Raw genomic sequence first — 26049 nt, forward strand, 5'->3', positions numbered from 1 at the left:
TGTGGTTAAGTTAGGCTGATCGTTCTCTCACCTGGTGTGATCGGTCTTCTGTCCACAAAGTAGCACCGACGAAGGAGTAAATTGAGCAGAAATCGCCGAATAAAGAATGACAATTATGTCACGATAATCGAAAGAAGATCCAAATCTAATTCTTCATTTTATTAATTTTTAAATGTGGACATCAGTGCTTTCCTCATGTAGTCTCAATTCAGGGAATTATAATGACGTATGCTTGACTAATGTGTATCGAACAAAAACAGCATACACCATAACCGGATGAGAATGCACATGTACCATAGACAATACCCCTTAAGAAGAAGAGCTTCAGAGTAGGTAGAATTATTTGATAGTGGATTATAGCGCCCCCATAAAACTGACTCAATGAATGTGTGTGCGTCAAATTTAAGATAGATAAACCTATTACAATACCATTTGCCGTTCTGTTAGGAGATTTACCTCTCTTTCGATAAAAATTTAGTCTTTAAATATACAGACCACATCGTGCGCCTACTGACCGAAACGTAGGCACGAACATTTTCCAGATTATTAAGCTAGTCCAACCCTAGCACTGTCGTTTGGTATTCTAACCCTGTCGACCTAAAAACGTATTTTAATTATTACCTTCCTTCTGTTTGTATTTGGGGGTCTTATTATACAAACAGTGGCTTGCACACGGTTTAGATAGGGGAAAGGGGTCAGATGGGGATTCAAATTTCCTCGACTGATTGCAGGTAGGGTTATGAACATTAATGGAAGGGTCAGAGACGAATGAAGGGTTTTTTAAAAGGAGGGGTGTGGCTCTGGTGCCTCTGGAGCCGACACCCACATAGTACGGAATCTGGGGGTCCTACCCAGAAAAAAAAAGTTTATATGTTAAGTTGTGCATTCTGAGCCATTTTTTAACTATAGATTTGGTCTATAAGTAGATCTTAATGCAAATGAGTGGTAATCATACCGTCATTGAAGTTATGTGTGAGCTTGAAAGTTGTTTTTTTTATATCCTATACAGCTGGGGCTCGTTCACTAATTGAACCTAAAGAGAGTTTTATGTTTAGGAGGTGAATTTATCAACGACATACCTCTTCAACAACAACAAAAAACAGGGAAAAATAAACAAAGAAAATCATGGATGCATGCACTTACCTGCACTTTCTTCGAAAGTATACATTATCTAAATGTACAAAAAAAGAAATAGCAATTGCCTGGCGTTTGAAGCATGCAAGACTCATAATATCAGCCAACGTTCTGTAGGCTAAATACCGAAACATAAAATAATCTCGGTACTTATTATATCAACAAAATGTAAAATGAAAACCTATCAAGTAGAGAGTTTGAGCCATGAGTTACTATAGAAAATGTGTATTTTGGTAGAAACGTTTTCTTCAACAACTGAGGCCAGATTCTTCATCCCCATGCATGCAGAAAGTCAGCCTTTTCTAGATCTTACAACGTTTGTTTTTGTTCCATATTTTTTCTTTCCTTCGGAATTACCTGCATTTTTATTTGACTTTGTAACCATTTGCTTGTTCTATTGGTAAATTAATGGTGAAGAATCTGAAACTATAATCTGTTAAATACGGCGAAGTTCACCAATGGTCGCATTACGGAACAATGGCTGTCAGGCAATAGTTTGCAATTGAAAAAAAAAAAGTTTAAGAAGTCTTTTCAGACTTATGACATTTATCATCATCATCTGAATACTGAATTTAAACTAACAAATTTTGAGGAAAAAAATGATTTCTCAAAATATGATGTTTGTCAATAACTAAATATTCATATGTCTTGGTTTCATTGCAAGACTACTATACAAACTTTCGACACGGATAGTAGACATATCATTGAAATTGAGGGCGCATGTTATTAATAGGATAAACAGAGCCGCATATATACGGCTCTGATAGTAAATAACGTAATTGTATACTGATATCTGTGTAAAGGAACTCTAATAGTGTAGACTGTATGTTATTAGTGTAACGAGTTTGTCTGTATGAAAATTAATTCCTACTTTGACGTCATAACGTTTCCTTCTATGAAACGACACAGAAACATTAAATTCGACTCGTATCTCCTTATCATCGCGGAACCGAGGGGGGTGGGGTGGGGGGCTGGGGGAGTTGTTGCTAATATCCTCTGCCTGTCATTCAACATGCATATTTCAATGTTCTGTTACTTTGTTCCTTTAAGGTAGCATACGCACATTAAAAGCCCCATTGACTAACACACTAAATCACAAAAGTAATGTGGCCTCTAAGCCTAGATAGAAGTTCTCACTAGCTAAGTGCGACCCATCACTGGATAGCTGACAAGTTGGCATTTCATGGCACCATCATTTTTTTTTTGTATTATGACCGCGCAGATTGTTTTGCTATCAGAGCCTGAAGTTTTAGTCACTTGTAAAACAAACCTCTTCACTTAGTAGTAAAATATTTTCCTGCGCTGCTCCTGGGAGGCCTAAAATGTCCTCAAATGAGCCCATTTTGGCACCACATTTACTTCCATTCATGCTCTTTAACATACAAGCCACAAAAAAAGCAGATCCTGATTGAAAACATATCGAAAATGATGTTCTCCTACTGCATTTTGGCACTTTTCCTGAAAGAGAACATTCAGGCGGATTGATATAGACGCTAATAGGAGTACGCCACCTTGAAAGTTATGGTTCAACCAGCTGTAGGGAGCTACAACCGTGGAAATTGACACTCAACCGTCCAATGATCAAGTTTTTGTTTCGCGTTTTCCATAATCCGTCGACGTTTTGATTTTTTCCCCTCAAAATTCAATAGAAAGTGTATTAATTTTCTGAAACCTCGAGGCCATTCAACAGTCTGTTTGGACCTTTCATATTACTCTTATACATGCCTTTATACACTACCTAATATTTTTTTTGGGGGGGGGGGGTGGGGTGGTTGTTCCCTAGTGTATGTATATAATTTCACTAGCGTATCTATGTCGAATAAATTAAAGGGTCCTGGAGACCCCTTTGCTATCACAATAGGCGTAGGAGGCGGGGGAGGGCTGGGGGGCTGGGGCTGCAGCCCCCCCCAAACCAAATATTATTGTGAAAATTTGGGCAATATGATGAGAATTTTTCGGGCACCTACTGAAAAAATAATTTGCAATGTGTTTTTCAATGGTTAAACTTATATTATTATGATCATAATTATTGTAACGACTTCCCCAATAATTATAACCAATATGGAAGGGTAATAACAAGTAAAACAATTGTATGTGATGTAGAAACCGATGCAAGCCTATATAATATGCCTATACGATGTCGAACGTGTGCGGAGCACGCGAAAAAAAATGGTGATATTTTTCGGGCAAGTCGTTACAGCCCCCCCCCCCAAATCAAATTGGGCTCTTACGCCTATGGCTATCACGTGACAGTTTAATTGCTTTTTACGTGGCCAACAATAAGCAATGCTTTTCACTTGAATTTAGTCCGGTACAGTGTTTCAACTAAGTTGTAACCAACGAACCTGCGAGAACAGAAAGAATAACTGATGGCGCTAGTTTAAAACACAGCGCTATTTAATACAGAATAACTAACATATCTTAATGCATGAAATGCTGCTAAAATTGCTTGCATTTAGGAACATACTTTATTCTGATGAGAACAGCTGGAGGAGACTCTAAATTTAAACGAACAGTTCATGTTAAGCAAAGGGACGAGAAAATCTTTGCAGGGGCAAACTCGTAAAAATAGTGCAGGAGACTGTTTAGGGACCTAAACGACTCATTTTAAGATTAAAAAGAAATTTGAGCAGTTGACACAAAATGTCAAAAGGCTACATCAAGGAATAAGTCGAAATGTCTTTATCATAATATTGGAGGGATACAGTGGAAGATTTTGGGTAAAGTAGTAGCTATTTTGAGATGAGAAACCAAGATCACGAGATAAAAAGTCGTCAATTTTGAGGAACGAATCAAAGAGTCGAGATGATTTGGAATCCTGTGCACGGCAATGTGTGGAACTGAAAATCACAATGTAAAGTACCGATAAAATAATTACGGAATAGCGTCCTCGTTAACCTACACGGACTCACTTCGAAATAAATCGTTTTGTGAAATACTCGAGATGAGAATATAGAAATTTGACATGCATATCCGTATAGAACCGGAAGTGTACAGTTCTGTAACATATACAGAGATGGACGAGCTATATGTTGTACAGGACAAGGACTAGTTGGACGCATAACGTGTTGAAGAGTAGCCTAATAAGAAAACTTTTAAATAACTTAGTTTAAAATGTAGTTATATTATTGACTGAGTGTATACGAAATAAGAACCTTTGACGTTTAATTTTTGCTCAAACCGCGGTCAGCAAATCAAAGCGTTTCTCTGTGTGTGGCTGGACTGGAGGTGTGATACTTAATGTTAGCGATGTGTCTACTTATAGACCGGCAGCCCAGTGCACTTTGATCAAACGAACGAGGTACCAATATCTGAGTATTGGAACATTTGTGGAAAAACCCAGTATATCCAAAAGTGGATGTCTGCCGTGGTCGCTCTGCTGCATGTGGCCCCTGGGGCCGGTTAAAGGGGGCCCAAAAATGCATCTGATCAAACGAACGAGGTACCACTTGAAACCAATGTCAACTTAATGCATGAATGCCACATAGTACTGAATGGCCCATGCCAGACAAATTTTCTGCTGCAAAGGGCCCGCCAGACGCCCAAGAAGGGCCCCCATAAAAATGCATCTGATCAAACGAACGAGGTACCACTTGAAACCAATGTCAACTTAATGCATGAATGCCACAAAGTACTGAATGGCCTATGCCAGACAAATTTTCTGCTGCTAAGGGCCCGCCAGACGCCCCCAAATATGGCCCAAATGCCCGTTAGCGTAGCATTGACCCAGATTAAATATGCAAGGTACCACTCAAAACCGGTTTGGAATGTTCGGGTTGATCTTACAGACTATGGAAATCATCATGCCAGACAAATTTTCTGCTACAAACGGGCTAACAGACACACTAAAAAAGGGCCCCCAAATGGGCTATGATCAATCATAGTTGGTACCACACAAAACCAATATTAAATGCAAAGGTACTTTCCACAGAGTAAAGAACTGCCAATGCAAGACAAATTTTCTTCTGCATAGGTCCCACCAGATAGAAAGTATAGGTGGCCCAATGCGGCCCTATATGGGCCTAATGAATTGTATATCGATGCAGACTTTATGTGCCTTGTGACATGACATTTGTAGCATTCCACAGAGTAAAGAAATGCCAATACAATACAAATTTTCTTCTGCAAAGTGCCCACCACATGTAAAAAAAAAATATGCAGTTTAAATAGTTAAGATACCACAAGAAACCAATCTATAACAATCAAGAACATCCTGAATTATTCAAATTCCTTCCCGCTACATAGGCCAATGGAATAATGAGATTAGTATACTAGTAGGTGTATCCATTACTGAACATTTCATTGAGCAAAACAAAAATGACGCGAACTCAGTCTTTGAGGGAGATCCTGACAGTTATAATGCATTCTCAAATCCATTCTTTTTCCTTTTATCCATTCTTTTTCCTTTTATCCAGTCAGTACTTTGTATCGTGAGCAGTGTTTAACTTGGCAGTTACTTTGTTTCGCTGGAAACACTGGAGCAGATTAAAATCAGTTTATGTATTGTAAATAAGAAACCCAAAATCATTTTGTATCTTAAAACACTGTGTTTACGTTAGCATTGTAAATCTACAAAGTTTAAAATCTTGAGAAAGAACGCTTAAGTGTCATCTTAAGACATACATGTAGTCGAACAAAAGAGATTGTTTTGTTTCTTAAGCTCAGACAAAGAAACAATTATCAAACAATGGTGAAAATGCTTTATAACGTGTACTTAACGATAAAGGTTTGGGTTGAAACTGTCCAATATGGTTTTTAAAAGATACATAATTGAAGCATAGAAATGTATATGTACCTTTATGCTAGGTACACTCTTTAAAGGACTTAAAATGCTAAGATTGAACAAACAAATACTGATATCACCACGTATGACTCCATTCCTTGATACAAAATATAAAATGAGTAATTGGCCTATATTACTCCATCTTGGTCTTTTAGAACTTCCATCATTACACTAATTCAATTCGAATAGCTTGTAACAAGTCCAACAAATAGATGTGGCATCCATTTTTCAGAAATATGAATGCTAGATGAGGGTTTTTGTTTTCATCTATGAAGGAATCTTTTACCTTTCAAGAAAGTCATCTTGCTAGTTTAAAATGTACTAAAATCATAATTGGCAAAGATAGTAACAAAAGATCACTATGTGGTTACTCTGAACATGACACATGTTAGGTTCGAAGTATAACAACTGAGAATTCATGTCTCTTGACAGTGATTAAACACTGGAGTGTGTGCATTGTAAAAAGACACTTCATTTGCCATTCAGACAGATCTCAAAAGAATCCTTAGTAAGTGTATGAAAATTAAGTATTCCCATGAACTTGATTCTAAAAAGACAATGGAAGCTCAAATCTATGTTTCATTGTCGGAGTCATCACTCCAAGATGGTTCAGTACTTGAATCATCGGCATCAAACTCGGAAGCCACGTCTGGTCGGCTACTTTGAAAATCTTCGCTCAGTTCCCCCTCTTGGAATAGATGATCTGGGAGAGCCGGTCCCTCAAACCATTCAGGGCTGTAGCACCCATTCTTGCTCTTCCAACCGTAGTTCTGTGGATCCAAGCCAGGCAAGACTCTTCCTCAGAGTGTTAGAATTATAATGTGGGGAACTGTAATTTTTGCCCAGGCCAGCAAATCCCAAAATATTTAGAGGCTTAGGTGAAAGTGTTATCTTTATTTTGCTTAGAGCAGTGAATAGCTAAATAAGATAAAACACTGGTCTTGTGTACAGTAACTCCAATTTATGCTGGAAACAATATAATCATGAGCTTGAAATGTCATGTTACAAGGCACATATATCCAATTCTTTAGACCCATATATAGGGCCACATTGGGCCACCTATTCTTTCTATCTGGTGGGACCTATGCAGAAGAAAATTTGTCTTGCATTGGCAGTTCTTTACTCTGTGGAAAGTACCTTTGCATTTAATATTGTTTTTGTGTGGTTCCAAACCGGTTTTGAGTGGTACCTTGCATATTTAATCTGGGTCAATGCTACGATAATGGGCATTTTGGGCCATATTTGGGGGCGTCTGGCGGGCCCTTAGCAGCAGAAAATTTGTCTGGCATAGGCCATTCAGTACTTTGTGGCATTCATGCATTAAGTTGACATTGGTTTCAAGTGGTACCTCGTTCGTTTGATCAAATGCATTTTTAGGGGCCCTTTTGGGGCGTCTTTTTGCGGGCCCTTTGTAGCAGAAAATTTGTCTGGCATGATGATTTCCATAGTCTGTAAGATCAACCCGAGCATTCCAAACCGGTTTTGAGTGGTACCTTGCATATTTAATCTGGGTCAATGCTACGCTAACGGGCATTTGGGCCATATTTGGGGGCGTCTGGCGGGCCCTTAGCAGCAGAAAATTTGTCTGGCATGGGCCATTCAGTACTTTGTGGCATCCATACATTAAGTTGACATTGGTTTCAAGTGGTACCTCGTTCGTTTGATCAAATGCATTTTTAGGGGCCCTTTTGGGGCGTCTTTTTGCGGGCCCTTTGTAGCAGAAAATTTGTCTGGCATGATGATTTCCATAGTCTGTAAGATCAACCCGAACATTCCAAACCGGTTTTGAGTGGTACCTTGCATATTTAATCTGGGTCAATGCTACGCTTATGGGCATTTGGGCCATATTTGGGGGCGTCTGGCGGGCCCTTAGCAGCAGAAAATTTGTCTGGCATAGGCCATTCAGTACTTTGTGGCATTCATGCATTAAGTTGACATTGGTTTCAAGTGGTACCTCGTTCGTTTGATCAGATGCATTTTTTAGGGGCCCTTCTTGGGCGTCTGGCGGGCCCTTTGCAGCAGAAAATTTGTCTGGCATGGGCCATTCAGTACTATGTGGCATTCATGCATTAAGTTGACATTGGTTTCAAGTGGTACCTCGTTCGTTTGATCAGATGCATTTTTGGGCCCCCTTTAACCGGCCCCAGGGGCCACATGCAGCAGAGCGACCACGGCAGACATCCACTTTTGGATATACTGGGTTTTTCCACAAATGTTCCAATACTCAGATATTGGTACCTCGTTCGTTTGATCAAAGTGCACTGGGCTGCCGGTCTATTATGTTATCACTCGCTTATACAACGCAATGACTTCTATTTGGGTGCTTTCAAAAAATATGAGGCGTGCCGTACCAGGACCTGCGAAAGAGGGTGCTTATCTCCGGGTGGCTGGTGGCAGGATGGGGGGGGGGGGGGACACAAACGTCGAGGTGCAATTTGACTTAACCTACATGGGAGAGGAAACCATCAAATCACCCCAAAACTTCCCAAAGACTGGATCCTATGTGGCTTCTGTACAACAAATTCCAGGAGAGGATACTTCGTAATTACTGTACTATTGTTTCCATGATTCAACAAAAGTGTACTTTTTCATTATAACAATGAAAATAGTTATTGTATCAACAGTTAGGTCCGTGTTAGCTTCTTGCTTATAGGAGAGGGGAAGGATGGATGGAAGAAAGGCTGGAGTTGAGCTCTACAACCAATCACAGCATGTGTAGACAATAATACAGCCAGGACGAATCTCCATGCATCCTTGCGACAGATATAAAAGTTACGTCTTTATCATGACATTGACAGGGTGAGTAAAGTGTGTGTGGGGGTGGAAGGGAGGGGGAGTGTTTATGCCATTAATCCTATAAATGCATGGCGAGTAAGTTGAAATTCAATTAAACAAATGCTTAACGAAGTATGATGTAATACTTGTTTATTACTAGTTCTTTTGTTGATTCCCCCTAATTCAATTCGTCATTTGTTCCAAATGACATTAACTTAGACGGCGGGTAATCCAATTATTAAGCTGTATAACTATAGTTACGGCAAATACCAAGGTAACCAGACATTGTGGTAGACTTAACTATATATATATATATATATATAGTATGCAGCCTACTAATTTGATTACCCGCCCTCTAAGTTACATAGAAAATAATTGAATTACTGAAATCAAAGGTAATCTTGGGAATTAATTAACCTTTTCTGTGCGTATAGGAGCTTAATTGATTGCGAACGATGAGCCTATCGACATTCACGAGATAAAAAGTTCCGTTTAACTACCTAACACAAGATTGGTAGAAAAGAAACACATGTTATGCATGTTAAATTTTCGCATTTCTCTGGTAAAACAGTCTCGCTTCAGAAACAGTCTTCTTAAGTTCTTCGATGAAATAAAAAAGAAGAAAAACCTTGTTAGAGTGTTGAGGAGAAAGTGGCATAGAATGGAATAAGAATTAATGAGAAAACAAAAATGTTAACCAATGACTGGGTAACGAAATTTTGGTGAAACCGTTTTTGACTCAAATTGTATACGGTACCTCCAAACGAACGAGTATGGATAAAAGTCTTTTTCATTCCTTAGTGTGTCGAGAGATTTCCTTGAATTATATTGAATACATTTTTGAAAGATTCTCTTGCATAATTGCCAAAGATCGTTTCACTTTATCATTAAAATTAATATTTAACGTTTTTGAATATTTTAAGAATACTTTTAAAAAGACCCATTTTTGAAAAAAAACCATGATGAATTAATTTGTTTCATAGTCGACGCAGTGATTTTTTTATCACATTATTTTTATTACATACTTATATTATAAACTTTATGTTTTGAAATCCCTAAAGTAGCTAAGACAATTAATTTATAGCCGAATGTGAACCTAGTTTGTAAATAATCTTGTTTAGTTTGAAGAAAATTCCTCGATCGAAGACAGAGTTTCCTTGACCTAACTGGAAATGGTTACATGTCATTTAACCTAATTCTAAGGCAAGTTTGAAGTGTAGTAATTTAATAATCGAATACACCTCATATGCTTTGATCCGTAGTTTCTGATTCAAACGTTCAAAGAACTCACCATCAATAAGAATTCGACATATTTGCAATGAAATATTGATTACGTGAGGTGACAAGCTTTGGAAGAAATTGCCAAAAGAATATTCATACCGATTATTGATACTTTCTTTGTGGGGTGGTGGGGGGGGGGGGGTATGAATTTACTTTAAGTTCCCTATTTCTTTCTTAGACTAATCTTTTTTATTGTTATTTAGCCGTTATATTCTTTTGTAAGTTTTGAATTTCTCCTCGTTCCTTTTTTTGATGTACAATTATTCATATTTTATTGCTAGCATGTAAGTACTTTTTTATGGATATAATAAATTTGAAATCAAATCAAAAGCAATGTGTGTGAAACGGTAAATGTATTTCAACCGATGGGACAAAATAGCAGCGTGTTTACATTCCGTTTTTAAGTCAAGGACAAATGATGTTGAATACCATCAAATACATATTTAAACGAAATGCTTGAAATAATCTTGCATGGAGAATTCTTAAAGCAATGAACGACGAAAAAAGTTATTATACAAGAATATGTCATTTAGAGAAAATAGCGCTTTGAAATTCTGTCTACACGCTAATCTAGAATTTAGCTATCAATGTTTAACTGACAGTCGTATAAAGTAACATGAATACCAAGTAACTTTATATGGCTCCCAAACAACAAACGTTTCCGATACAAGCCGGGAAAGTGACTTTGGGATCTCAAGAGAAGTTTGTGTAAGTTCTTTGTTTAAATTCGTTTGTATATATAGGCCTATTTTACCTTTCACTATAATTGAATGAAATTTTGTATTATATATCCTTTTTTTCAAGTGAGAAAGTAAAGAGAATACCAAGAAGAAATTAGATTCCGTTATAGATAAATGTGACGGGACGTACTGTCTCCTTGATTTTATCCTTTTTGTGGCATATAAAGACAAACGAATTTCCTCCAGGTCGGATGTATGTATGTGTGTATTTGTGCGTGTGGGTGTATGCATGTGTGTGTGCGGACGTGACATTTTCGAATCTCTGTAAACATACAAATCTATGGTGGTAAAGTGATGCTGTAAATACATCTATGGATAAGTTATTATCATAACACAGGTACCTCCTTAAAACAAGGAACCAATGTGATTAAATAACTTTATTGTATTAATTTACAACATCGCCTTTTCCCAGAAGTATTGCAGTAATAGTTTGTGACATTCTTTTCAAGCAATAATTTCAATGTAACAAATACTGAGCTATAGCAGTCATTGTTTAAATTTCGGTACCGTTTACTGACTTTGCTGTCCATCCGAATAACTTTTCAATATCTTATACACCTGTTTGGCCACTTTTATAAGATCTTGTTCAAGAATATGTTTTCAAAGGTTCTTGAAGAATTATGGCATCCAGTGGCTGGCCAAACCCCCAATCGGGTTTAGCGAGCAAAAAACATTATCTTAGGAGCAAACAAATATGCCATCGGTCACCAGAATATGTATTTGTAAGTTTTTTTGTGGGGGTGGGGGGGGGGGGGAAAGCATATATACCAGTTTTATCATTTGTTTAAACTCTTCATTTGTTTGGAAGTGTTTCATCTGTTACTAGATTCTTGACAAGATCAATTTCCCCTCGGATGTGAATTTTGCTTCATTTTTATCACTGTTAACGGAATTGGGCATGCCCTTACTTGATAGTTTGTATTCATTTCGACTCTGTTTATGTTGGTAGTGTCAAAATATTTATAAGTACCTCCTGGTCCTTTTTATTGTGTTCTTTATGAAATCACATCAGATAAGCTTCGAAAAATTCATATCTGTGTACTTCGTTTGTCATTTGATTTAATATTCTTACCTTTTACTCCGTGAACTTCTACATGGGATACTAAATAATTCCATGCAAGGCTTTCTTCAAGTTGTTGTAGTAAGTATTTAAATATTGAGTGTTCTCATTGGTCAAAATGTAGTCACCATGTGGGTGGTTACTACCAGCTTTAACCAATCACAAGTCGAAAAATAGCAGGGTCACAGTTTCCTTGTGTGGTTTAGTTTCACGGAGACCACCTGCTCCACTGGTGGTGAAGTTCTTCTACCTCACAAACAGTTCCAATGGTTCAGTCAACTCAATAAGTCGATATATTTTCCTTTTGGATAGTTCTTGAGTGAATATATGAAAGAAACATGTTGGGGAAGCCAACTTTGTGCCTTTTTATTTTGTTTCTCGGTTGTCGAGCTTCAAATTCTGATCACAAAGGAGACACTGAATTTGTTGAAAAAGTAAGTTATCAGTTTTCAATTTTTTCTTTGCTTTGACTTGCTCAGATTGAAAAGAAGATATTTTAGGCAGATTTGTTTTTTGGATGTTGATTTTGTTAAGTTTGTGAATGCTTCTGGTTTCTTTTCGAGAAATGATTATAGCAAGAAAAATAATTTGGACAACAGATTAAGGAAGTGTAAATCTAATAAAATATATTTCGTGAAAAGTTTGTTTATAATGTCCCACTCGTTTCAAGATAATCATTTAACTTGCTTATATGCATAAAAGGCTGAATTTCTCTTGAAGTCCCAAATACTCTGCCAATTTCATATCAAATGATATTGGAGTATGATATCTAATTACACGGTATGCGAGGTAATGTGGCTTCTGACTGCGGACCAGCAAAGAATTGGCCACATAAGGATCGCAACAAACTAAGTACTGGACAGCTCAGTTGGTCAAGCCTGGGCAGTGGCTTGCACAATGGGAAGGGGCGGAGAGAACATGGTACCCACTTACACCTAAAAATATACGTTCAGTTGCAGGGTTTTTAAAACTGCACGATATTTATCAGCACAGCCTTTCGTGTAGACCTAATTAAAAACCACATTTATAGTCTAAATATGCATCCGAATTACTATCTGATATCTAAACCCCATACATGGCAGCCGCATTCATCCACGAATAGGCAACATCCTCCATTCGTTACATTTTGATCTGTCAAGGTTCGATCCTACCAAAAAGGGCGGGAGAAATTGGTAATTTCATTTCATTTCATTTTTTTTGTTCTATCACAACATAAGTATGACGTATAACATAGAAGGAGATAAGAAACAAAACTTGTGAAAGGAAGTGTACTAAAAAAACCTATAGGGCTTGTCGGGTAGTGACACTCCCTGAAAAAAAAAACAGAAAAATACAGAACTACCCCTTCCTCTGCCTTTCCTCACCTACCCCTCCCACCATCCAATAGCCTCCCTCCCCATTTTTGAAATCCGGTGCATGGCACTGAGTGCAGGCATAAACCATTAGATTAATTGTTGAAATCCTATTTCAGCCAACACGTTCTTGGCTCTTTTCCAGTTTCCTTGTTATTTTACCAGTCATTTTCTGTTGTTCATCTACTAATATGTATTTGAGTAAAATTCTATGAAAAGGTCTTAAGTTTCATCCAATGCAATCTTACTTTGTGTAATCCTTGGAAGGTTTCAAAAATTGTTTAAAAATGAGATAACCAAGTATAAAATGGCTGCATTAAAATCTTTCCTGGAGTTTCGATAATTCCATTTCACTAATGTATATTTCATGTTTACTTTAAATAATTTTGTTTGGGAACTTTTAATTGTGTTTTTAATATTCAATTCTAGTCTATCACATATTGTATTTGCGATACAGGTATATACATACACCTCAGGAATAGCAAATTAATTGTGGTTTTAAAACACATTGAGTATAGAATCTGCATGTAAATATTAGACTTACATAGAAAATGTAATAATGTTTTAACTTATAAGGCTGATTTCTGTTTGAAAACAATAATGTTCACATGTAGTTTTTTTAAATTTTGGTTTCTTGTTTTAGGAAGATGATAACAGGAGAGTAAGAAGAAGTCTCGGAACAGAAGGCAGTCAATTACCTCCGCAAGCCAATGCAGGTAGGATTCCTATAAATAGACGTTATGCTATCGTAATTATCAATGGAATTGTGACAAACCAAAGAGTTGACAGACTTAGATGTACTGCAGATGTTGTTAGTAGTTTCAGTATTCTATGAGAGCAAGATAATTCACTAACCTCAAAACTTTATAACATAATATATCAATAAATGAATACTAAAGCTGCAGAAGAACAGATGACCTACTGTGATCCATTTTAAAAAGTTTATTAAGTAATTCTTTATCTTTAAATGGGGACACAAAAATATTTTGTGAAGAACAACTCCCCAAAGAACTAAGAAATACTTTGTTCCGTTTGGGAGATATGATACAGTTGAAAAGTCGAGCCTGGGGCTGCCATTTTGTAAACCTGTAATGTCATATTGCCAATAGGACCTGAAACATTTGAATTTCTGTTCTATTTTTGTTTATATTATCAAGGTATATAATAATAATAATAATAATAATAATAATAATAATAATAATAATAATAATAATAATAATAATAATAATAATAATAATAATAATAATAATAATAACAATAATAATAACAATAATAACAACAACAATAATAATAATTATTATTATTATACTAATAATACTAATAATAATAATACTAATAATTATAATGTTAATAATAATAATAATAATAATAATAATAATAATAATAATAATAATAATAATAATAATAATAATAATAATAATAATAATAATAATAATGTTAATAATGTTAATAATGTTAATAATAATAATAATAATAATAATAATAATAATAATAATAATAATGTTAATAATAATAATAATGTTGACACTGAAACCAATGCCATCATTAGGTCATATTAAAAGGCTCAATATTTTAAGTCAACATTTGTAAAACCCATGTCAATGGCAGAAAGTAAACATTGTGATATATTTATAACACCTTTAAAATTTGAAGCACGTGTGGCTCGATCATGTGATATTTAGACTTGATCAAGTCTTCAGCTATGTGTGTAAAGAAATAAAAACTGAACCTGTGGAATCTCTCCCAAATGAAATGAGGTTGTCTTGCTGTTTGGGGAAGTAGTTGATGAAAGTTATATCTATCATGAAGTAGACCAATAATAATGGTTGGGGTTTTGTCTCGTTTTGACGTTTCATCCTAATAATATTAAAGACATTCTAGCAGTAGATTATGTAACAAACAAGATAGGTTAGATAGTAAACAGTATAAAATACACATTCACTTCTTTAAGGCATGTATACTTGCCTCTATCCGTGAATTTGTACACATACTTGATATTTTATGTAGCCTTTATTTCTGTGTAATACCAAGATGGAAAGGACAGATAAAATACAAAATCTATGAACATATGGATAACATATTGAAAGAGCCTGTGTAGGTAATTACCTTGATCTTAGTGGTATCTTCTTATTAAATCTTCTTAAGTAATTTACCCCTCTCATACCTCCCCATATCTCCTCTACCCCATACCTCCTCCCCGATTTGATAAATGTCAGGCTATCTAACATTTAGAGGTCAGTTATTGATGCAGGTAGTTGTTATGGAACAACTCCCTGATTGATGTAACTTTAACTTCTGTCTGTTTAACAATTTTCTCCTCCCGCCTCCTTCCTCTTTGTAAAATCAGGCTAACTAACGTTTAGAGAAACATACACTGGTCAGTCATTTGTGCAAATTTAATTTCTGTTTGCTTCAAAATTCGTCTTTACAATTAAATATGGACATGGCTGTTGCTTGGAAAACTCATTTGCTACGCTGGGAATGCTTGCTGTACGTAGGCTTGCGATATGTAGTGAGGCTGTCATGTCAGTCCTGATGTTAATTTTTCTTTTGGATAGGTGATATCATGTAGGTAGGTGACACCTTAATAACAAGGGGCATCCGTAGAATGTTTTTTACATGTGGTTAATCATGAGGGGTTTTGGGCAATGTATTTTAACCGCCATCTTTTGTACTGAATTTGGAATAAAGCAGAGGGCGAATGAGTGACAACTGCAGCAGATTAGCAAGTAAACTAACGTACGATAATATTACATCTTGGCGAAAATGATCAAATTGTCGACTTGCTGCATCATACGTAACTTGACAAAAATGACAAACATGTCAGTTTTGATGCTCATTTTCACTATTGGATGATATATCATTTAGATCGTTGTTTCTTACGTGTTGTCAAGTAACGAGCAACGTAAACAACTCAACAATTTGATCATTTTCGTCAAGATGCCACATCAGCATTAACTCGCCAATTCGACAATAAAAATAAAACAAAACTCGTCGAGGTGTTGCGTTATGCTAGGACGCTAAGTCAACAACTCACATGTCCAATTAGAACCACCGTACATTCCATAGGTTTGTTGTAGTTATTATTGTAGAATTGATGTTATATGTTTTGCCCGAAATGGCATCTTGCTTCCTTCCAGGGTCGCCTTTCCTCATGAGCTCAAACATGCAAGCTTCTTATTTTTTGGGTCAATGTGTGATGTGTCCTCCTGGGGATCCAGGACCCAGGGGAACTCCTGGTCCTCAAGGGATGCCTGGTCGTGATGGCCGTGACCAGATCATACTCGGTCCCATTGCAGGTATTTGCCATTATTACGTTATGTATAGCCTTTTAAAGTAGTCTTGCGTCTTAAATTAGGCTTGTTTCAAATATCATCGCAAACTTGCTTGGATGTTGCTTCCTTCTGAACAAGAAATATGTCTTTTGGTTACTCGATCAACATATTTCTTTAAAATTGTAAAGAAACGCCACTCAAAATGGAGCATAGGAGAGCGTTGATGTATGTATGTTGTATGTATGTATTTTAGATCCTCCTACAAGCAGGAACACGCGAAGAAACCATCATTGGCTTATCAAAGCCGCAAGCTGACAGAAGTTAGTCTCTTAGATTCATATTTAACGTCCATGATTATGAATTGTCAATTGTCAACAACTTTGTAACTGGACGACATACATTGATCTTCGAGTGACTCGAACTCGAACTCAACTCGAATATATTGGTTAAAGATTACATACTTTCATCTTCAAAGGACACTTTTCTTGCCATTGCTTATAGTTTTAAATACACACTTTAATTGCGAACCAGTTAATTTCGATGTAGTATGTTTCTAATGTTCTAATGTTTTAGTCTGCGTTATCTGAGAATTTACAAGCCCATACTGCATTGAAAGTAATCGTCGACTTCCAAGGAAGAAAATACATGGTATAGTTCTCCCCTGAAAATAAAAACACTCTCTGGCCTTTCCTTCCCTTATACTTTTTCAATTTGTTCACTACAACACATACGTATTTGATAGTACAACGCTTTTCACTTTACTCCCTACTACGAAGCATTAGTAAAATATATATTAAATAAATATCATTACTTTTCATGGATTTCAGGCGGATTGATAAAGTAATATACACTCCCTTCAAAATGTTTTTCTCAAAGCAAGCCAATCAGTTTCACATGATACATGCGGGATTTTTTTTTTAAATTGGAAGTAACTGTTCTGCGTGATGTGCTTTACGTCTGCTTGAACCTAAAGCAACATTCGTATGACCTCCTGCCATCCTCACATCTTCCCATTTGAAAACAGTTGCAGTAAAATAATATCAAGTAATTACATTAATTACAGTAAATCTTTTCGATCTCAATTCTGCGTGTCTGTCTGTCTTTATCTGTGTGTGAAATATTGACATAGCTACCCCATCCGATTTATAGGACCACCGGGATATGGACCAATCTTTTAAGCAAATGACTCTCAGAGAAAAGCAGATGCAGGCTTTAGCCGGAAAATGCAACTTGAGAACGGCACGCTAGTGTAATATTGTGACGAGCCCGGCTCCTCCGATAATAATACTATATCGGGACTCGCGATAGAAAGGTACTGGGGTTATCTTGATGCCGTATTTATGCTTCTTCAGGAGATGTCTCGAACGGGCGAAAACAATGAATTCACACAAAAACAAGTTGACGAGATAGGATTTGATTATTGATTCGGTATAATTTCTTCTCTGTCGATTCTCTTACAAATAAAACAAAATTACAATGATTTGACTCCGTCAATTACGCAATTAGAAGGAGTGATGAAATGGTGACGAAGCAATGATGAAGCGACGAACTGATGACGGAGTGAAGAATTGCGGACCCATGCCCCCTTTTATACCTTACTTCTATAAAATCCCTCTGCGCACAATCAGTAGGCAGCCAATAACCTGACCATCCTGTATTAACTTAACGATATAAAAATAAGTGCGCTGGCACTGATCTGCCCTGATTGGTTGGGAGTTTGGAAGTCCATCCCCCTTTCTATGGAAACTTCCATACCACGTGAGAGAACCTTCTCGAATGTTCCACAGACATAATGGAATCTATTTTGGGAAAAGGCCCTGTACCAAGATTCAATAAGATAGTTAAAACTTCTCGTGGGAAAACTGAATCCATGACCTAGGTAAATATATAAGGGGCCCTGTAAGGTGTCTCGATGGAGTGTTTCGGTAACATCAAAGAGATGGTATCACCATTTCATAACACTAGAACAGCACAGATATCCATGGTAGTCTGCTCTGTGCAATTGGTATAATTAAATGGAAATCCCTTAAGATGATTAAAATGATCGTGTAGATAAATTATTGATCATTTGGCTTTACATAAACAGTGGCATATGCTATATAATCAATTGGATCAAAGCTCAAGGGTTCGCCAATGGAAATGTTGTATGCAGAACGACGAATGACTCTTTCCCCGTAGAATTCAAACATATCTTTCGATAATGTTATTCATTAATTGTTTGTTTTACTAAAACTCGAGTTACATGAACACCACCATATCATCTGATAATAATATTGATTGATTTGTTATTATTTGTAGATCATGTTCTTCAGAGTCCTCCAGAAACACCTGTCCCTCCTGCCGAATCGAGTACATCCTCTGCGACTGGAGTTATTTACACTCGTTGGGGAAAAACATCTTGTCCCAGCACATCTCAACTGGTATATCAAGGTGAGCCTGGATATTTAGGCAATGATATGTGACAATGATGTGATGTAATAATAAAACCTGTACTTTTGAAGGACGACAGTACAATATCGACTGATTGGTTTATTATAAAAGAAATGTTGTTAACCAGTAACCCAAGAAGCAAGCTCTGTCTGCGAAATGTTCATCCAGCAGAGTTTATGCGATTATTTGGTCTAATGTGAAAGTAGCGGAGGCAAGCGCTGAAATTGTGATTAAATTATCTGTATGATTGTGACTGATTGGACCAATCTGTATGGTTGTGACTGATTGGACCAATCTGTATGATTGTGTCTGAATGGACAATTGTGTATGATTTTGACTGATTGGACCAATCTGTATGATTGTGACTGATTGGACCAATCTGTATGATTGTAACTGATTGGACCAATCTGTATGGTTGTGTTTCTGAATGTACAATTTTGTATGGTTTGACTGATTGGACCAATCTGTATGATGGTGACTGATTTCAACAATATGTCTGATTAAGATTGCATGGACCATTTTGTATGATTGTGACTGATTGGACCAATCTCTATGATCATGATAATTGTACCAATCTGTATGATTGTGACTGATTGGACCAATCTGTACAGTTGTGTCTGAATGGAAATTTTGTATGATTTTGACTGATTGAACCAATCTGTATGATTTTGACTGATTTGAACAGTCTGTATGATTTTGCATAATTGGACCAATCTGTACGACTATGACTGATTTGGACAATCTGTATGATTTTGATTGGATGGACCCTTTCTTTTATGGCTCTGGCTGATTAGACCAATCTCGTTGATTGTTCATGTACAACACATACTTTCTTTTTATAGGCCTATGTGTCTCAAGACAGATTCCAACTCTACTCAGTCATGCTTAGGTTGTGTTAAAATTAAATCGTTCTGATAGTTGAACAAAATCCATATTTTTCTAGCTTCACCCAAAGTGATTGTATAGATTTTACGGTTCTTGCACTCAAATCCTAATTGGATTTGCTTACTTAAATGAGTTCACTAATTTTCAATACTGATTGATGCCATTAATTGTACAACTTAAAAGAACGGATGGCGGTTCTTCAGCATTGATTCTTTGGTTCTTGTGTATGAAGACTGCATGGTGAAGACTGTCCATAATGTTAGACCTAGTAAATTTACTCTCTTCTCTCTACAACTACAACCTATTGCAAACTTCTTCAATACATTTTCAAAGCTTTCTGAAACCATGCTTTTCTTATGATTTTTTTATATTTATATAGGTGTAATGGGTAGTGGTAATAACTATAACCAAAAAGGATCTGGTGTGGACTTTCTTTGCTTACCCCTGGAACCAACTTTCGCTGACCCTCCAAACCATGGTAGTGGTGCTAATATATATGGGGTTGAATATGAGAGTACCCTTCCAACCTCTCCGAATATCCAACAAAGTGAAGCTCCTTGTGCTGTGTGTCTGTCTCCAGGCAAGCATTCTGTTGTAACAATCCCTGGAACCAACACCTGCTTAGGAAGTCAAGGTAAGGATGATGTTATTAACTTTGCAATTGATGTTCAAGACTCCATTGCATAGATCTACAACATCAATACTTTCTACGGGAAAAGTTTAGGCACTTGGGCAGATATATACATGGTGCTACGTAATTGCACATTGAAAAATTATGTTTCTGTGCAGTATGAAATTTAAAATTTTTCAACCAAAAGTAAGTGTTGAACAAAGTAAAACATGTCGAAGAATCATAAATAAGCATCTAGGCCTATTGTAGTGTCTCAAACAGATCAAAATAAAACATCTGCAAAATACCTATGAAGATAGCTTAGCTTCGTACTTCGTAAGCTCGAACCGTTCCCTCTAATAAATTGTTATTTTAGAGTTTAAATTATGCTTTTGCTGATGTTTGTAAATGCTCCACGAAATTTGTGAACAATATCCGCACATGAAAACTTCCCGTACGGTCAGCATCATGTTTGATCTCTAGAGTAAGGCAAATATGTCACCAAATCAGAAATAGTATTGTTCGATACAGGTGACAAACGCCTACAGTGGAATTACGACCTTCCTTACCGCTTCGAACCTCTGGACATACAATCAGCGTCCATAGTCTAGTGGTTAAGGTGTGCGCATATAAAGCGGGGGGCCCGGGTTCGAATCCCGGTGGTGTATATTTATAAGTATGTATTTATCCGAAATTATCTTTGTTACAGAGTGGACTTTGGAATACCAAGGCTACATGATGTCATCTCATTATACTTACTACAAATCTCAGTTTGTTTGCATCGATCAAAATGCCGAGGGGATTCCCCGTACAAACCACGACAACAATGAACCATTACTCTATATTGCTGATGCAAAGTGCAGTGCTGGGGGAGGTGGTCTACCCTGTCCTCCTTATGTAGATGGTTATGATATTCTCTGTGCTGTTTGTACGTTATGAGTTATCAGAAAACACCATGAATGGACAGTATCTTTAAAGATGCCTTTTATTGTTACACTCTTAGGGTTACATAGTACCCTCCTTCGGCAACCCTTAACATTTTCCTTCATGTGTTATAATACTTAAAATAAGTAATGGGACATGAAATTATAAATGAAACATGCACTCATGTCTGTAACGTTTATTTGGTATCCTTATTGTTGCTTGAATCTATTGTTTTTCTTCAAGTCATTTTGGTTTGCTTGGAAGGGGGAGGGCGGAGGGGGGGGGGGGGTTGGCATTGCTTTCAAGTGGTATTGATATAGATTTGTGCTTCAAGAAATGATGGTCATTGAAAGTATTGATCCGACCATTCCATTTTGTCCAGGGGTATGACACTTCATGCCAAATGCTCTCCTCACTCAAGTGTATTAATGAGGACCTGCGAGGTAATTTGTAAATATAGCTGTGTTCTCCAGGGGACGTTTAAAAATGTGGCACTTTAAAAAAAAAATCTGTTTTATCTTGCTTGCTTTATCTGTACCCATATGATATTGATGAAGAATTCATTTTGCAGATGTTCCCTATTTTAACTTTGCATAAGACTGAGTGATCAATTAGTTAAATGTTCATTATCATTGATTGGTATATGACCCAATTTAAACCCCCTGAGAGAGGCAGCTGTAATTTGTCTGTATTTATTACTTTGTCCGCAGATACTGCTGCAGTTTGTTATGATCATGATATCATGACATTCCTTTAAAGAAATAAATCTTGTCTCATTTCTTTATCAAGTTGATCTTGTATGTAGTACGTATTTTAGATCCCCCTGCAAGCAGGAACTCCCGAAGAAGCCATCATTGGCTTATCAAAGCCGCAAGCTGACCGAAGTCAGTCTCTTAGATTCATATTTAATCGTCCATGATTATGAATTGTCAATTGTCAACAACTCTGTATCTGGACGACATACATTAATCTTGGATTGACTCGAACTCGGGACCTTATGATTGAAAGGAGGCACCGGTGTTAACCACTGAGCTAACACTTCTATACTGTGATCATGTGATCCTGTAAAGGTAATTCTGTAAAAAAAGTGATCCTGTAATAAATCTTGAAATCCTATCAAACTGGATTCTCAACAGTGGTTGATTGTATCTCATAGGTTCGTAACATAACAAAGTAAAAACTTGAGTGTCTCATTCAATATGGTAAGTAACCAACTATGGGAGATCAACTGTTGTTAATTATTGTTACTTCTTTGTGAGATACAAAGGAAAAGCATAGTTATCAACCTCTGTTGGTTTAAATTGACAGCTTCTATACTTGGTATAAGTATGTTGAAAATGTAAAGAATGAGTATTCTCATTGGTTGAAATTCTTGGTCTTGGACCATTGATAGTGGATTTCCACCAATCAAAAACAAAGTATTTGAATTGCTGAATGATTATTGGCTATATCCGTGAGGGAAGTGCTTTGTTTGGTGAGGGGTCGGTGTTCTTCATGGTTGTACTATTTTGAATGAAGAATAAAATTACAGTTTGCTCTTTTTCAATGCAACCATCGTAAATTTGGATAAAGTAGAGATACTGTATACTTCTTAGCAGTTGCCTTTGGTCATTGTATTTAATCGAGATCTCACCTTTCTCTTCATATGAAAGGTAATGCCTTCCTTTACATGGGAATATCTCAGCAAAGTCACATAACTCTGCAGAGAGACAGAAAGAATGGAATCATGAAGTTTTTACTCTTTATTACAGTAGAATTTGCAGAGATAACAGTTAAGTTTTAATGGACGTAATCATCTATTAAGAGCTGTAGATTTATCAAATTTCAATGAGCTTTTAGTACTACCTTGATATCTTAGGGAGGTTTGGAGCTGCTGAAAAACCATTTGTTTTCTTTAATTAAAAACTTTAGTTAGAGGGCGAGCAATATTCAATTGAATTGAATAAGTCACAAGCATCTGACTAGGATTGCCCAAAATTGGTGATGACGTCAGAAGTTCTCACATTGTGGCTAGTTGGCAAATGGTAGGTTAAAATGGCGTCATGAAAAATGTATTTTCTTTTGTTTCCTTTGTTTTTGAAGACATATTATTCGATAATATAATAATATTTACATTGTATTTTATTGTCCTTGTTTTTGTATTAACGTATGTGGTATATTCTTGTTGATTTTATTTACTAAACAATACTGATGCAAAAAAATGACTAAATATTACCTAATTTGCCAAATAAATTACCTAATTAAAGAAATTGATTGTCTTTATTGCAAAACACTAGTAAATAAACTATGGACAGCTCTGTTTGCTTACTTTTACCTGAAAAAAAAATAAAACTGAAATATATACTCCTTTTGTCTACTTTCATATACTTTATAATCTTTATTTTGAAAGGAAAATTCCTCTGGAGTGACTTGAAAAAGAATGACAGTGTGCGACAGAATACTACATATTTCTGGTCAGTTACTCTTAGTATAATTAGATCTTTGAATGCAGCCACTTAATATGGATGGCTTGATGAATATACTAAGCATTAGCGCCTTCATAAGTGAAGCCAACTGTTCAAGTCGTGTGGAAGCTTTTTATATTGTTGGTGATGACATATTAAACAGTATGTAGCAGAATGCAAAATAAGAAATATTTGAATAATTCAAACATGTTTCTATTCGTTTCATACATTTGCAATTTCTTCCTTCATTTCAACACACTTGGCAAGAAAACTCACCAATAGATTATCAACTTGGCTCTGTATATCAAAGAAGTGAGCGGTATGATAATTTATACATATCGCCGTCGATTTGGTAGTCTTATTTCAGCTTGAAGGAAATTTGGAAAGAAGTACATTTTGAAAAGATTCTATAAGCGTTAAGTAAGCACATATTTACTTCTAAATTATGGATTGTAACAAAATATGACGAGAAAAACAGAGGACCGAGTGACTTAGACAATTTATAAGGAGTCTTAATTCTCATGTACATCTATACATCTTGATAGAATTTCGTCTGTTGTTTAGGTTTGAGAACTGCTCGATTGCTCTTGTCCATATGACAGTGTCATATTCATCGTGTGGAATAGGCCTATAAACACTTCACGTAGGGTCAAACATGTGTTACTATATCGAGAGAAAAAAGATATTTAACTTAACAAGCAGAGATAAGGCAATAGTTTGGAAATGTGGTGTCATCACGGCTGATATTCACCAAGAGCTTCACTTAATTCCTATCATTATAACATTGTTCACTTGTCCAAGTTGACATACATGTGAGACGTTCGGAAAGTTGGCTTCACCGTCCATCGTCTCTTCAATCAGAATTTTTGACACTGTTCGACTTGAAGGAGAGAATACTATTTTCCTCAGTCTACAGATAAATGATTTGTACATTTTGTTAGAACAAAACAGGCCCCCTCTTCATAGCATGTTTCTCTGTCTTTACTCACTGTTTTGTCTACCTCTTTGAAAGCAACAAGACAGTTTGCCATTTCAGGAAATTGAAACGATACTTAAACTTGCCACTAATTTTACAAGCAATCACCAAGATATAATAGATCTCACTCTTTATATATAGATATATATTGTTTGGAGTGTTCGCATGTAAAGCAGGAGGCCCGGGTTCGAATCCCAGTGGAGGCTGAATGTTTTTACACTGTTCTGGAGTTTCCAACTCACTTCAATTTCAATTATATACATAACGTTTGTTACAAAATTGAGTGCAGAAGGTTTTTTTCCAGCTATATCTAACAGACAATTCGGGTAAATTCTTTACCTGCTGGATGAGACGAAGCCAGCTGAATTATTTGTCGCTTTTCTGTTCACAGTAGATTAGAGATTTATCTCTGATTGCATGCATGTACAGACTGCGTAAAATAATTACAAATTTAACTTGCACAAATGCTCCTTTGTTCTGTCTTTATACATACATATCTACACAAACAGAAATTGGCTTATTAGGCAGTGAATAAAAGGTATATTAGATCTCACTAATTAATACTCACCGAACTAACGGCATTATAAGGGAAAAGACTTGGTGAATACGGAGTCTTTTCAGAGGTTTCCATTTCTCTGGGAACTTTTGATCCAGGTTGACCTTGAAGCCATAGGCTGGTACCCCATATTCCTCAGATCCATCGGAGAAATCGCTCGGTGCTGTGCTGTTGCCATCTAATGTTTGGTAAGATGCCATAGCCTCAAGAGGTCTGGCAGATTTGCAATTTTTGACTTCTCCTTTCTGTGAGCCTGTTATTGAAGTATATTTAAAGAATACAAGCATAGTTTGTCTAATTATAATTGTTCTATAAAGTTTAGGTTATCTTAATGTTTGGCAATTGGCATACTGCTGCACTAAACAAACTGCTTATTGTCTTGCCTCAACAATTCTTCAGAGTCAAATAGCTAGCTAGTTGAAATGGTATAAGCATATTTCTATTAAGCAAAATAATCAATACATACTCACAAACTGCAGATAATTAAAGCAATAACATCAACACTATCCACCATTGTGCTGAAAAGCCCTTGCACATATGAATGCATATATGGCTATGTAACTAGTACAAACTAAAGAAGCGGTAGCAGTTGTAAAAGAGCAGCCTGAAACCGTACATGTGCTGAACAGTACTTAGTGATTACAGTTACCGTTAGCATTGTAAGTAGTGGAAGGTGATACAGAAATAACATCAGCTCAATTGCAGCTCTTTGATTAATAAAATAATGTTCATATAAATTAGAAAGGAATATGAACATCATTAATCATGAACAGTAAAATGTTCGCAACTGAAAATGTGACAAATGGTAATTACAATAGAATCAG

The 26049-nt window shown here is 36.3% G+C and overlaps 2 protein-coding genes across 2 annotated transcripts in view; one reads left to right on the forward strand and one right to left on the reverse strand.

Annotated features, from left to right (window-relative positions):
* The window catches only part of LOC139979123 (non-lysosomal glucosylceramidase-like), a 62425-nt gene extending 62135 nt beyond the window's left edge, over nt 1-290 (reverse strand). Inside the window, exon 1 of the mRNA XM_071989817.1 lies at nt 32-290. The gene's annotated coding sequence lies outside the window, so the exon portion shown is untranslated. The remainder of the gene's footprint in view (nt 1-31) is intronic.
* Nucleotides 291-12010: 11720 nt separating this feature from the next.
* LOC139979125 (uncharacterized) lies at nt 12011-21500 on the forward strand. The gene is made up of 6 exons (XM_071989820.1): nt 12011-12207; nt 13769-13841; nt 16266-16424; nt 18699-18830; nt 20095-20349; nt 21035-21500. The coding sequence occupies exons 1-6, from the start codon at nt 12112-12114 to the stop codon at nt 21262-21264; spliced, it is 945 nt and encodes a 314-aa protein (XP_071845921.1). The 5' UTR covers nt 12011-12111; the 3' UTR covers nt 21265-21500.
* Nucleotides 21501-26049: the final 4549 nt, after the last annotated feature.

This window comes from Apostichopus japonicus, chromosome 13, assembly GCF_037975245.1.
Source record: "Apostichopus japonicus isolate 1M-3 chromosome 13, ASM3797524v1, whole genome shotgun sequence".
Classification (NCBI taxonomy): domain Eukaryota; kingdom Metazoa; phylum Echinodermata; class Holothuroidea; order Aspidochirotida; family Stichopodidae; genus Apostichopus; species Apostichopus japonicus.

Bases quoted from the DNA above. Each gene is read 5' to 3' on its own strand.
- LOC139979125 (XM_071989820.1), top strand. From the start codon at position 12,112: ATGTTGGGGAAGCCAACTTTGTGCCTTTTTATTTTGTTTCTCGGTTGT. The intron at 16,425-18,698 runs GTATTTGCCATT...TATTATTTGTAG, and splicing joins CATACTCGGTCCCATTGCAG to ATCATGTTCTTCAGAGTCCT. The intron at 18,831-20,094 runs GTGAGCCTGGAT...ATATTTATATAG, and splicing joins ATCTCAACTGGTATATCAAG to GTGTAATGGGTAGTGGTAAT.